The sequence below is a fragment of the Borostomias antarcticus genome (genome assembly GCF_949987555.1).
Source record: "Borostomias antarcticus genome assembly, chromosome: 19".
Lineage (NCBI taxonomy): Eukaryota > Metazoa > Chordata > Actinopteri > Stomiiformes > Stomiidae > Borostomias > Borostomias antarcticus.
In genome coordinates, this window is record NC_140252.1 from 7498579 (window position 1) to 7512489 (window position 13911).

At 44.1% G+C, this 13911-nt stretch overlaps 1 protein-coding gene across 1 annotated transcript in view; it reads left to right on the forward strand.

The window, feature by feature from the left end:
- Positions 1-6245: 6245 nt before the first annotated feature.
- The window catches only part of scml4 (Scm polycomb group protein like 4), a gene marked incomplete at both ends in the record, with an annotated part of 29673 nt that continues 22007 nt past the window's right edge, over positions 6246-13911 (forward strand). Inside the window, one exon of the mRNA XM_084453949.1 lies at positions 6246-6474. Within this exon, the coding sequence (XP_084310075.1) occupies positions 6246-6474 (229 nt within the window). The remainder of the gene's footprint in view (positions 6475-13911) is intronic.

The window sequence follows — 13911 nt, forward strand, 5'->3', positions numbered from 1 at the left end:
TCATGTTATTATGCAGATTAAATGTACTGTATGTCTACACGATACAAAAAAGGCTTTATATAAATGTTATTTTTGGCTGGGGAAAAAAAGGTTTGGCGGGTACAATTTTTCATCTACCAGACATTTGGCTGGTGAGCTAAAAAGTTAATTTTGACCAAGGTACCACGACATATTTTGTCACTGGATGTTATAGAAGTTATGTATGTAATTATGTCTTAAGTATAAAGTGAAGGGATTAAGAGAGGATGTTTTTCTCCAGTAGGTATTAAGCAAATCGTAACCCATAACCTACAATTATGATGGGATCTGCAAATTAGGATTTCTCGTAATATGGCTTCGATCAGTATTTCTGTTCATTAATTGAGCTTTTTTATGTTTAGGTACCATAAAAGCAAGTGAACTACCTGATCGACAAAGGGATGGCATCAAGAGCAGCAATGCAGTCATCAACTACGTTTCTTCAACAACTATGGAGTTGGAGAAACACATGTGGACCTTCATTGTGACAACTGCAGTGGACAAAACAAGACCAACTTTGTGCTGTGGTACTGTGCTTGGCAGACCATGCACAAGCTTCACCTGAAGCTGGACCTACACTTCCTGATTGCAGGCCACACCATGTTTGCCCCTGACTGGTGCTTTGGCTTGATCAAGCAGTGCTATAGGAAGACCAAAGTGGACACTTTTACTGACATTGCTGGGGTGGTGAGAGACAGCGCTCCTGTGAAGAAAGTCAACACCCCACAGCTTGTTGGAGTTGAGGACGGCACAGTGCTTGTTGAAAGCTACAACTGGCACCATCATCTGAGTAGCTATTTCAAAAAGCTCCCAAACATTACAGCACTTCAGGTAATTATCATTGTCATGTATTAGCTATTCCATTTTATGGACATGGTATGGTTGTATTTTATTTGTGGCCAATATTTTAATGCACTATTTTAATGCAGTATCTCCCTTCTGTTCTGTTGCAGCTTTGATGCTGGGATGTCTGGTGTGGTTGAGGCCAGAGAACACTGTGATGCAACACCAGTCAGGTATCGGCTGTTGTGCAATGCTGATGTCCAGCCCCCCCAAAGATAGTCTTCAGGTGCAAGCCCCACCCGGACAGGACATGGCCAGACAGAAGTATCTGATCATGGATGGCTGTGACTGTGTCCATGATACAGGCAGTGCAATTACATAACATGTCAAGTATACTGTACAGTAGTATACAGTAGTGCAGATTAAGTTCTCTATTGTATAGAAAAGGTGTTCAATTGCTCAAGTGTTGTCAGGTGTTGATTCAAGTGATAGTGTACAGTAGTGCAGAGTCAGTTGTCTATTGTATAGACAAGGTGCAAGGTGTCACATCTTCACTTCTGTTATGATGAGGCTCAAGACATCACTTGCCCCCTGCCAAAGAGTAGCTCGGAAGAAGCCCCCTGCCAACCAGCAGCTCAGAAGAAGACTGTCTGTTTATAGTACTCTGGTTGTACTATACATAGGCCCTCACTCTAATTATAACAATGGCACACATGCCACCTCCTGGACCAACAAGTGAACACGTGACACCTTGCACCTTGTCTATACAATAGACAACTGACTATGCACCACTGTACACTCGAACACTAGAACCAACACCTGACAACACTTGAGCAATTGAACACCTTGTCTATACAATAGAAAACTGACTCTGCACTACTGTATACTACTGTACAGTATACTTGACATGGTATGTTATTGCACTGCCTGTATCATGGACACAGTCACAGCCATCCATGATCAGATGGGATCAGTAGATGAGCGTGATACTGATAGAATGCTAGTTTGCCAGTAAATTGCCTTTAAATGTCTAATTGCGTACCTAGTACTGGAATGAGGAACTGATCAGCACTGATACTGGGGACAAGGGAAGACAAGAATTCCAATGTACCTGTTCGCTATGCTTATTGTTGCTATTGCATGTACCTTAACAACTTATGTTCGCATCACTGGATATTATAGAAGCTATGTAAAAATGTAGTTATCTGGTGGTGCTATGTCAGTTATTGAACTTATGCGCAGTAATTGAACATTTGAAATACTCCTGTTTTGAAATTATACCTACAGTATAGGTGTCTCAGTAATTATCCATTTTATATAGACCGTTTTACTGTTCGTACACAATTTTGGCAACAAAAGAATGAACTACGGATGCCACCAGGTCCATCGATCAAATACATTCATTCTATTGACCGGTGTCATTATAGCGATGTGTGCGCAATGTCGAAACAGGATGATGACGTTGCACATAAAAGGGTCTATTGTGTTATAGACAGCATTTACCCTTTTCGGCCACGGGAGGGCAGCAACAGGCTTGGAGAGACAGATGGAATGAACTGCCCACTGATGTCAGGACAGCAGAGTCGCTGCCCATCTTTCGTCGCAGGCTAAAAACTCAGTACTACAACAATCCTCCCACCTAAGCACTTATTGTATTATATTATATTATAATACAGTACAGTGACCTCCGGGCAATTTCCATGCATCCACCATTAAAGACTGTGTGTCTCTAGCCCACTCAGGGGCTGAAAAGTGGGTGTGTGGCGTGAATAGTGGCGTGGTGGTGAGGCTCCGCCCCTTTTGGTCATAGCCAGTCAGGGACGGTGTACTCCTCTCCGGTCTACCCACCGGCCCCCACCAGTGAAGATCATGTGTCTCTATTCCACTTTGGCTGAGTTTTGTGCTACCACATTAGTTATAAAAGGGTGCCTGTACCTTTAAGAGAGGCTGCACATGCACACAAATGTAAAAAAAAAAAAGCAACAGCTGCCACCACTCTTATCCTAACTGACACTCTGATCCTAGACATGGTCCGCTTCAGACAGCTCTATCACGAAAACTATAAATGTAACAGCTTATATATTGACACCATAGGAATCCTGAGAACTTGCAGAACATTTCTATGTATAATATGTCCGTATAATTTAAACACTGTAGGCATGGCGACAAGTTAGAAAAAGGGTAAAAATGCAAAATTAGCAGCTCAAAAGTTAGTGCGGCACCATATGTTTCAATGGGGAGTGCAGTTGCCGAACAAATCGTCATACCTCAAAAACGGTAGGTCACACAGCTTAGATACTTACATTGTACGAATCAGCACAGTTGTGTGAATGTTTTGATGTATAACATGTGTGTGAGCTTTCAAAACTGTAGGAGTGCCAGCAGTTTACAAAATGTGTAAATATTTTCAAAGCAACAGCTGCCACCACTCTAAAAACATAATGATACTGAACATTCCACCAGCAGTTTTAATGGCACAAAAATAGTTTTAAAAGTTACATTTCTAAAAGACAAAAAAATATCAAAAATCTGAATGGATCCGTTAAAGAGCTAAAGATGCTGAACATTTTCAAGTTGGAATTAAGTTTCCAGCACAAAGTACGAAGAAGTAGTTAAGGGCCAAAAAACTGGGGAGAACTAGAATAATAAGAAAGAAAGAAATAGTGGGAATATCACAAGTTGGGCTAGCTTCTGCAAGCTAGCCCACCTAAAAATAGCAACTTTTAACTCATTTACCTTTTCTTTTTTTTTTTTAGGCCACCAATACCTGTATCGAGACAATTTTGAAATATGTTGTGAACGAGCCTCGGGGACGCTGGGCATGCGTTCATGACATGGATGTATTAATAGAACTGGATACAGCCACTCCATTCACTGACCGCTAACAAAAGTAAAGCCCTATTGAACCGCGCCATCTTGGCAAATTTGTCGTCATTTGACTATTTCCAGTGCCTTTTGTACTTGTGCAGTTGTGCTTTTCGGGCTCTCCCCGCTTTGAGTTAGCAATGAAAACCGGCTTGCATATTAACCTGTTTTTGTCAAATATATCCATTGGAGACATTCTTTTTTTATCCAGGCATCTTAGTTTTAACAGGTTAATTATAGTTGAACATGTTTTGTTTGCTAGTAGATGGTATTCATTCCATTCGCGATAATGTTATTGCAGCCAGGCTAAATTCCTCTAGGGAGCCAGTGACAGACGAGTTGAAAAGCTTCACTCCGAGCCAGCAGGAGCTTTGGCCGCTGCTACCACATCTCGGATAACCCGCTTAGTTCGTGGCTGCTATTTCACATTCGCCCTTGATCAATCCCAATACCGATCCATGGTAATAATGAATCAATCGTTCAGATCGGCAGTGCTGCATGCATTTTACAACATCATTGTTAGCTTTATTAACATAACCATAGCCTACATTTATCTCTCTAACGTTAGGCTATCCATCTTACACCAGTCGGCCATTCGATATAGAAGCTAGAAGCGGTCAACGCCAATGTTGACTGAAAACCATGGAGGTATAATATAAACTGGAGACGGCATTGGAAATGGCTGCCTATTAATTTCAATGAAAGCTGCTCATCGGCGCATGAAGCCATTCGACGCAGTGGCCAAAGCTCTGTATTGCAAGTCACGTGACGGCATGCGGCCCAAGACCCTTATCTCCCATGATTTGTGGATTATGATAGATAGGGCTAGAAAAGGAAAACAAAATGTTTCTGGGTATCATTCAGCATCACAGACCAATCTAATCAGTATAAACTTTAAACTAAATTTTTTTGTTTTTGTTTTTGAAGCCACCAATACCTGTATCAAACCCATTTGAGAAACATGCTGTGAACGAGCCTCGGGGACGCTGGGCGTGCGTTCATGAGTCCTGCGCACTCAGCGGAAAACACGTCACCATAGGAAGACCCGCCCTACTCTGCCTATGATTGGATAGTTTTAAGGAAGTCATATGTAATGACGTCGGCTAACATTTGCTATGCTTTTAGCAATCAAGCTGCTATGATCATGCAAATCATAGATATGAACCAATATAAGGTATTATGTCTATGATGCAAATGATCATGACGTGGTTACTTTAGGAAATCGTTGGAAAAGATCCAGAGGGTAAATGGGTCAATGTTGAATAACTTAGCTAACATTACCTAATATTACATTTCCTTATATCAACGTCAACTATATTGATACTGTATATAGACTAGGTAGCTAATGCTAACGGTAGCTAATGCTAATGGTAGCTTATGCTAACGGCTTAGGGTTAACTAAGTTAAAGTCGCACTGAAACGGACGTTTGAGATCATCTAACTTCCGTAGTTTGACGTATTTCCGACGCAAACAAGCTGTGAGGATGGGACATATGTTTAGAGGAATTTGATTGGAACATTGACAAGTGGATGGGTTTTAAGAACTTTAGACAGATTCGATAGAAGATTAGTGTTGATTGACGGGATTTCATGAGATTATTGGCCTAAAATCTAAGGTACCTGTTGTCGTCATTGCACGTGACCTACCGTTTTCCAGGAAGTAAGAAATTATATACTTTGATATAAGATTACAACAAAAGTAGAATTGTGTAATTTTTTTGGCATACATCGTTGAATAGGTGAACACTATGACCAATTATGTGAACCAAAATGGGACAGAATGTTTTTTTTCATTTCAGTGCGACTTTAACATTAGTTAGAGAAACTGGATGCCAAAGCCAACAATTATATCTGCAAGTGGCTCGGGCTCCCAAGTGGCTCGGGCTCCCAAGTTGCCTCTCTGATGCCGCCCTGTTTGGGAGAAATGCCCTGCAGCTACCATTGAAGAGCATTACAACGGGGTATAGGCTGGAGAAAACCAGGCTGGTGCTGGAACTCAGGCAGTCCATCATCCATCCATCCATCATCATCAGTCGATCATTTGGTCAGGACTGCTGGAGCCAAGGTCCGAACAGGCAGAGGACTGCGTGGACAATGCCATCTCCAGGCTGAAACATCGAGAGCTGGTTGGAGCAACCCAACAAGGAAGATGTGGCCTGGGCTGGGGAGAGCCACCGAAGCATTGGTCCAAAGTGTCTGCCAAAGACAGGAAGGCCATGGTGGTCACAGAAGTCACAAGGATGGAGGAAGACAAACTCCTAGTGAAATCTGTCGGCCAATGCCAGCAAGGCCAATGGACGAAGTGGGAGGGCGTTCCCCCAAGGTCGGTGGGGTGGAACGACCTTTGGAAGATGCCCCAGGCAAGGCTCAGCTACCTAATCAGAGCCACGTACGACACCCTTCCTAGCCCATCAAACCTGGCAAGATGGTATGGCGCAGAGGAGAACTGTGATCTGTGTGGAACAGCCCCAGGAAACCTACACCACATCCTGGTTGGCAGCCGGACAGCCTTGGCTCAAGGCCGATACAGGTGGCGACATGACCAGGTCCTAAGGAAGCTGGCAGAACACACAGAGAGCATGAGAGTCCTGGCAAATGGAAAACCGAAATCCCAGCAGAAACAGCGCATCCACTTTGTCTCAGCGGGTCAATCTGTGAAGAGTTCCCCCCATGAGAGAACACCAGTACTGGCCCCTGGAGGTGCCTGGTCAATGAGAGCAGACCTCGACAGGCAGCTCCGGTTCCCCACCGACATCACCATCACCACACTGAGGCCCGACATCGTCCTGTGGTCTGCGGCTGAGAAACGTGTGCTGCTGCTCGAGTTAACAGTTCCATGGGAACGGCTTCCAGGAAGCGTATGAAAGAAAGAAGCTGCAGTACGCTGACCTTGTGGCAGAATGCCAGGAAAAAGGCTGGAGAGCAACAACGTACCCAGTAGAAGTCGGCTGCCGTGGCTTCGTAAGCCTCTCAACCAAACGCTTCTTGAGGGACGTTGGCTTCACGGCAGGGAAGATCAAGAACATCCTGAAAGATCTCACTGAAGAAGCAGAAAAGGGAAGCTTCTGGCTCTGGCTGGGAAGAAAGGACAAGAACTGGGGAAACTGAGAGGCCACCTAGTACAGACCTGACGATCGAGTGCCAGCTGCAGGGAGTGGTAGGGAGACGTCCCTGACCGCTGCCCCACCATCCTGAGATGTTCTGGTGATAAAAGGGGCGAAACATCAGAGAAGGATGGCTCCCAGCCGAGGATCCTGCAGCTGGTACTCAGGCACTGGCTGAAGAGGCACACAGGCCAACATCTGTCTGAAAACGTCCAGGTTTTAACATCTACCTGGACATTTGGTATGCGGTCAGGTGAAAGCCTGGCTCACGGAGAAGGACGCCCCTGCCATGCAGAGTCCACGGCCACTTTCTGGCGAGCAAAGGGGAATGAACACCAGCGGAGGACAACTCCAGCCAAATACCCTGCACTTGGCTCCTAGGCACCGACGGAGGTGCGACAAGCAGAGATGCCTTGCAGGTAACAACACCAATCCTGTCAAAAACTATGCTAACGTTATGTTCAGAGGTTTCAGAAGTATTTCAATTTTAACTTAATGTTGAGCATGCTCAATGTGACATTGTTGATTACAGTCTGTAATCTTGTGTCTGGCGTTATTTAGCTATAGTGGGCTGACGCTTGCTGCTGCTACTATAGCATTTGCCACATTATAAATCATATTAATCAAGCATGTTGTTATTGTTATTACCTGTAGGCATTATTACCATTGCAAGTAACCATGACATGTATATGCCATGCCTGAAAATCAAATTAATATTGTAATTCTTCCCCATCAAAGCTCATTGTACACTGATATAATCATTCTCCTTGCTTTTGCTAATACTCTTTTATCAAACTTTATGCTAGGAAAGAAATCTGGGTGTGATTCGGCGCTTGTGCTCATCCAGGCTGTTGTCATCTCCCGCCTGGACTCCTGCAACTCCCTATTTGCTGACATCCTGCGGCGTTGGCCATTAGACTCCTGGAGAAAGCTGCTGACCTGGTGTTCAACGGCCCCATGCTCTTCCACACAACCTCCCTACTCCGTTCTCTGCACTGGCTCCCTGCGCCAGTTTAGGACTCTGGTGCTAGCCTACAGGGCAATGAAATGAACAGCTCCTTCCTACCTGTAGGCCATGGTCAAACCCTACACCCCCGCCCAACCACTTTTCTCTGTTGCCTGTGATCAGTTCCCCTGTCGCTCTGAGGCCCCTACAGTCACGGCTCTTTTCTTTCTTAGCCCTGCAGTCGTGGAATGAACTGCCCACTGACGTCAGAACAGAGCCAAAAAGACACACTGTTCATAGTGAGCCTATAGTTATTATTGATTCACTGTTTCCTCTCTCCTTGTCAGTCATGAAAATATGTCCAGTGTTTCACAATACTTATGTATAACATTTCATTATTTTGTCTCAGACCATTTCTGAAATGATCATCGCTGTCAGTATACATTTCCCTTCAATGTTATTGCTTGCCCATTTGAAACCATTTAACTACCAGACTGCACAAAATAATTGCACACCTGTAGTATTTTCTATTGGTGAAGGTATAGCCTACTTCTCCATTTTCTCATAATGTGGTATGAAATGGCGGTCAATCTATGCAATGATGTTCCACACCGTTTCCACCCAAATTCCCAACGAATGTGGCCACCATACTATTCAGGACATTCACGGTTCTTGCTCTCAGGGATCAGTAAAAGAAAGGGACAGGGTTCCTCCATATTGTGCTAAGGCTCTGCTTAGATAAAAGGCTTGGTCATCAGAAAATATCACAAAGACAAAGTGATCACAAAATAACTGAACGAAATAACTGTGTGTTATTTCCAGACTATCATGGTGTAGGCCTACACTACAAGAGTCCACTATATCTACTGTAAATAATGCCAGACTGTAATCAATGTATGAACAATGTCACATAGAGCATGCTCAACATTAAGTTAAAATTGAAATACTTCTGAAACCTCAGAACGTAACGTTAGCATTCGCTCACAGCATATTTCTAAAATTGGCTTGATACAGGTATTGGTAGCTTCAAAAAATAAGGTAAATGAGTTAAAAGTTTATATTTTTTTAGATTGGTCTCTGATGCTGATTGATACCCAGAAAAATGTTGTTTTCCTCTTCTAGCCCTATCTATTATAATCTATTTCTGCTAAAAAAAAATAAGTTAAAAAATATTTTCCTCAAATTGTTGAGCCTGACTGAATGCTGAAATAACACATTATCCTGGGTTTCTTTGCTTCAGTGTAAACAAAGAAAGCTGGATAATTGAGGGGTCTCCAGTACGACAACGTAGCGGAATTTCTGTGGAAAAAAGGCTACATGTGTCACAAGCCAGTTCCCACGTCCAACTCCAACACAACAAACCTCTTCTACCACCTACAGAAGAAGCACGAGAGGCAGTACACTATGGGTGCGTTAAGTAGCTGAGCGCTCAGTGAGCGAATGCTCACTTTGAGCCTGAGCGGTTTTTAAAACCACTTAACGGTCTGCTCTAACCGGGCGCTGAGTTGCTAGGAAACGAGAACTTTTCACCTGTTGTCAATCATGTGTGATTAGCGAGCAACTTCCCAACGATTCCCAAGCCAAAACGTGCCCCTTGTTTTTTTTTGCTCAGGTGATGATGATTATGGTTTGGCTCAAACAGATCATAGTTCAAAACTGCTCACTTGTGCTCTGAGCAGATCAGTCTGAGCGTAACTGCAACCCGTTAAGTGAATTCTGATCACTGATCGCTCAGCTACTTAACGCAACCTATGTTGTGATACTGTATCGTTATCGAGATATGAACTCACCCATATAGAAGATTCCGTCCATATTGCACCGCCCTACTTTTGTGCCAGACGTGCTCCCGACAGCTCGCTAGAGTCCAGGACTGGGTTGCAAGTCATTACTACGTTCAAGTATTTAGTCATTACGAAACCTTACTAAACCCTTAGTTGTTACTAGCTAGTTTCAAACTATAGTCGCTTACTAATTCCGGTTGCACCACTCCAACTTAGGCAATATCTTAACTAGTAACAACGTAGTAATTCGCAAGTTGTTTAATAGAAAGAGATTGTTGCAAAACGTGACGAAAAGAGCTTTATAGCCAATCAGAACAAACAAAGAAAAATGTAAACAATATGTAAAAATGGAGGACAAGAGAGCCAGGAAGAAAAACTTCACGTACGATGAGATTCTTATTCTCCTCAGCATGATTCGACTATTAATTAATAATACGGTAACAAACAGGAGAAAACATGACAAATGGCAGGACATTATGGACATTAGAATTTCTAAGGGGGTTGATATAAGAGAGATACGCAAGGTCAAGAAGAAGTGGAGTGATCTGAGGACCGCTGCGGTGGAGGACTTCCTGCGGACAAAAACATTCCCAACCAGATGAGGACCACCTTCAGTGGTGGGGGTTGTTGGAGGGGTGGGAAGTGGTGTTGGCCACCAGCCACCCTGCCAGCCAGTCAGCAAACCAACCAGCCAACCGGCTCTTCAGCAAACCAGCCAGCCACCCAGCAAACCAGCTCCTCTGTAAACCAGCTAGCTAGCCAGCAAACAAACCAGCCATCCAGCTCCTCAGAAAACCAAACAGCCAGCCAGGACCTCAGAAATCCAACCAGCCAGGCAGCAAACCAACCAGCCAGCCAGCCAGGCAGCAAACCAAACAGCCAGCGAGCTCCTCAGAAAACCAGCCAGCCAGGCTGCAAACCAACCAGCCAGCCAGCTCCTCAGAAAACCAGCCAGCCAGGCAGCAAACCAGCCAGCCAACCAGCCCGTTTTTCTGTAGCATTGCTGTATAGAAGTATGTCACAAAATGTGTTTGTGTGTGTGTGCAGGCCAATGCCACAAACACTTATTGTTCACATTATTGTTGGATTGATGTTGTTGCTATTTGCACAGTTGTCAGTGTTGCAACCCCATTCACTGCTGCTGTAGGCCTACATGTGCATCTTGATTCTAATGTAAAATAAAATTGTAAAAGGTTCACGCCTTTGTTCTCCGTGTCTACATGATTAAAAAGTAATAAGTTGAAACAAAGTTGCAGTTTCAACAGTGATGCAAAGTTGACTCAAATACCTGTACCTTAATTTACCCATGTTGAAAAGTAAGCCGTTGAAACAAAGTTGGGATTTCAAAGTTGATTCAACTTTCAAATACAACACATATTCAACAGTGATTGTAAGACCTTAATTCACCCATGTTGAAGAGTAAGATGTTGGAACAACGTCGCGATATCAACGTTAATTCACCTTTCAAAATCAAAACCTAATCCAACGTTGATTCACATAGTCACATGACGTTGAATCACCCGTGAATCAACGTTGAAATGCCAGCTGGTCGATACGAAAAAGGCGAGGTTGCTGCGAGTGGTTGCTACGCAAAACATAGCCTACCACTTGATTTTATCAATGGCCTCGTCAATGAGATTGACGGCGCATTAATACTAATTGTTATGCGGTCACAGCCGTGGGTTACAGAGTATTTTACCACGGCTGCTATCAGAATCAAGTATCCAAACTTTCCGTTGTAGAATTGAATTTTAATAATTGCACTGCCGGACACGGTCAGTCATCCGTGATTGGATGGAATAAGTAGATGTCTTAGCCTACTTCACACAAAAGTGTTTGTAATGTAGCTACTGTCGCACTGTAGATCCCTGTGCATCTCTCTGATCGACCTCCACATGCTGGTTTTCTCCCTCTGCTGGCTCCTCTGGCTCATCATATGGAAACCGCCACATCATTGCCATGTTGTGCAAAACAACACATGCCCCGGCTACAACTGCTGCCCTGTCTGGCTCCATTGTGATGCCTATCAAAACAATGGATGGATGGATGGATGAATGATCATCACATATGCACGTACAGTCAAAAGTTGCAAAGTCTAAAAGACGCAAAGTCTGATTGCAAAGTCTGGAAGACACAAATGTATGATAAAAAAGGGTTCCTCAGAGGGGGAATATGATGTTTTGATTATGACTCCCAAGATTGTTTAGCAATCAGTTAGGGCTTGATGAGGCACCCGAATAATAAATAATATAATATCAAATAATAGGTTAATATTAATAGTAATAAAAGAATAACCTCATAATAAGTCAACAAATCACCACATCCAATGATTTGTATACTGTATGTTTTACAGTAGCAGTGTGCCTATATTTTATGTGCTGCAGTTTGGAGGGGAGGAAATTTAGAAGTGTGAGGGTTATTTGGATTGGAGACCAATCATGTAGGCTATAACAAGGAGCTTTTTTGTAACTGAACTTGCTTGAACTATAACAGAAATTATTTTTCGGTGAGCTGAGAAAAGATGAGCTGACCTTTGTGTAGGCAAGCCCGTCTTCTCTTCAGCACGCCTAAGCAACGCTCTATCAGGTTTCACGTCTTGGTGTGGGCGTGGTTGTACCTCTCTTGAGCCTGGCCGACTGGGTTAAGGTAGGGAGTCGTGAGCCAGCGCTAGGGTATAGGCTACCCCGAGTTCTATTAATACATCCATGACCCCGAGTCTCCTAACAGCATCCCTGTCACTCTGCCCGCTTCAAAGTCCTCAAAGAGGCTTGACTGGCGAAGAATGAAGCTCACCACATTTTGCATAGATCCATTTGCAAAGTATCGTAACGATACAAACTTGCAAGGACGGAGGTAGAGCCCCATTCAGCTCAGTCAGGTGCTGAATACCGGGAGCTAGCATGTTAGTTGTGGACATTATTTGATCTTGTCTAAACCGATAACAGGTGTGGATATCAACGTCGTCATAAACATCTATGAATTCTGTCTCTTAGTAGGCCCTACCCTCTCTGCAAATGTTGTTTTCTTCTCCCAACCGTTCTAATCTTTCTAAATGGGCCATTTTGTGTTTGTTTTTGACTAAAGTTAGCTAACTTTCTCTCCGCAAGCCAACGGTTTCGCGTTCCAAACGTTTGACTCATACCACCTATGTTCCCCGGGTCCTGTTCCCCCCAAAATAGGGTTATATGTTCCCCGGGTTCTATGTTCCTCGGGTCCTATGTTCCCCGGGTTCTATGCTCCCCGGGTCCTATGTTCCCCCCGAAAAAGGGTCCTATGTTCCCCGGGTCCTATGTTACCCCCGAAACGCTAAAGAAAAACGTGATAGTGCCATCGCATGTTAATGCCAAAATGGGCAGATTATGCACCTATTTTAGAAAGGTTGCATTTTCACCACAATAATCGCAGAATTCTGTGCAAAATATGCGAGGCAAGATTTCATGCCCGCGTTATTTCACATCAAGCAACCGGTTCCAGGACTCGTTAGCAATACTTGTGGAAAAAGTGGAAATCTGTGGTCAGTGACCAATCAGAGGCCATATCAGCCTCTCCGCACAGCCCACACTCTGCGTAGGCCAATCAGCATCTGGTTGAAAATCCGATTGGATTCTCATTGGTGTCCACGAATATCATAGCTTGTTCCCAGAAGTTCTTGCCATAGTGAGCACCGTGCCTCCCACCACCACTATGGAGCCTTTGCCTGCATGGGTAGGTAGCTGTACCTGAGCACACACACTGCCTGGATCTGCTCATCTACATCTCCTTTCTTTTAAGGTTTCTTTCTTAGTTTTTAGATTTCTCTTGCTCTCTCTCTCCGTCGAAGAGAGGCATTACCTTGTGTCTGGCTGCCATCAAAGAGCGCGTGACTGAGCGCATTATACTGACAGATCTGCTTACGCGCTAGCGACAGGCAGGCGTATGTGTGACAGGTTGATCCCCTCCCGTAGCCCCAGCCTGCTCCTGATTGAACGTTGAAACCTGCCAGAGTTTTTTGTTTTTTTTCATTTCTGCTTTAGTAGGACAGGACAGTGTAGGTGACAGACAGGAAAGGTGGGAGAGAGAGAGGGGAAGACATGCAGCAAAGGGCACGGGTCGGATTCGAACCCACGCCGCTGCAGAAAGGACTAGCCTTTACATGGTAAGCGCCCCAGCCCATTGAGCTACCGGGGCGCCCCTAGAGTGGCTCTTTTGATGAAGGGACGGGCATTGTCATAGCAACCGCAACATAGCTAATATAGATAGTGGGCGGGGCGGAGCTTGTTAGTTTTAGGTCTGGGGGGTTTGTAATAACTACCTGGGGCCTTACAGTCTGTCAACCCCAAGATTGTTTGACCAGATGATGCTTCTATGAATTATGATAAGCTAATAGCTGACATTTTAGACTACATTTTGCAATTACATTTCACCAAGTCTACAT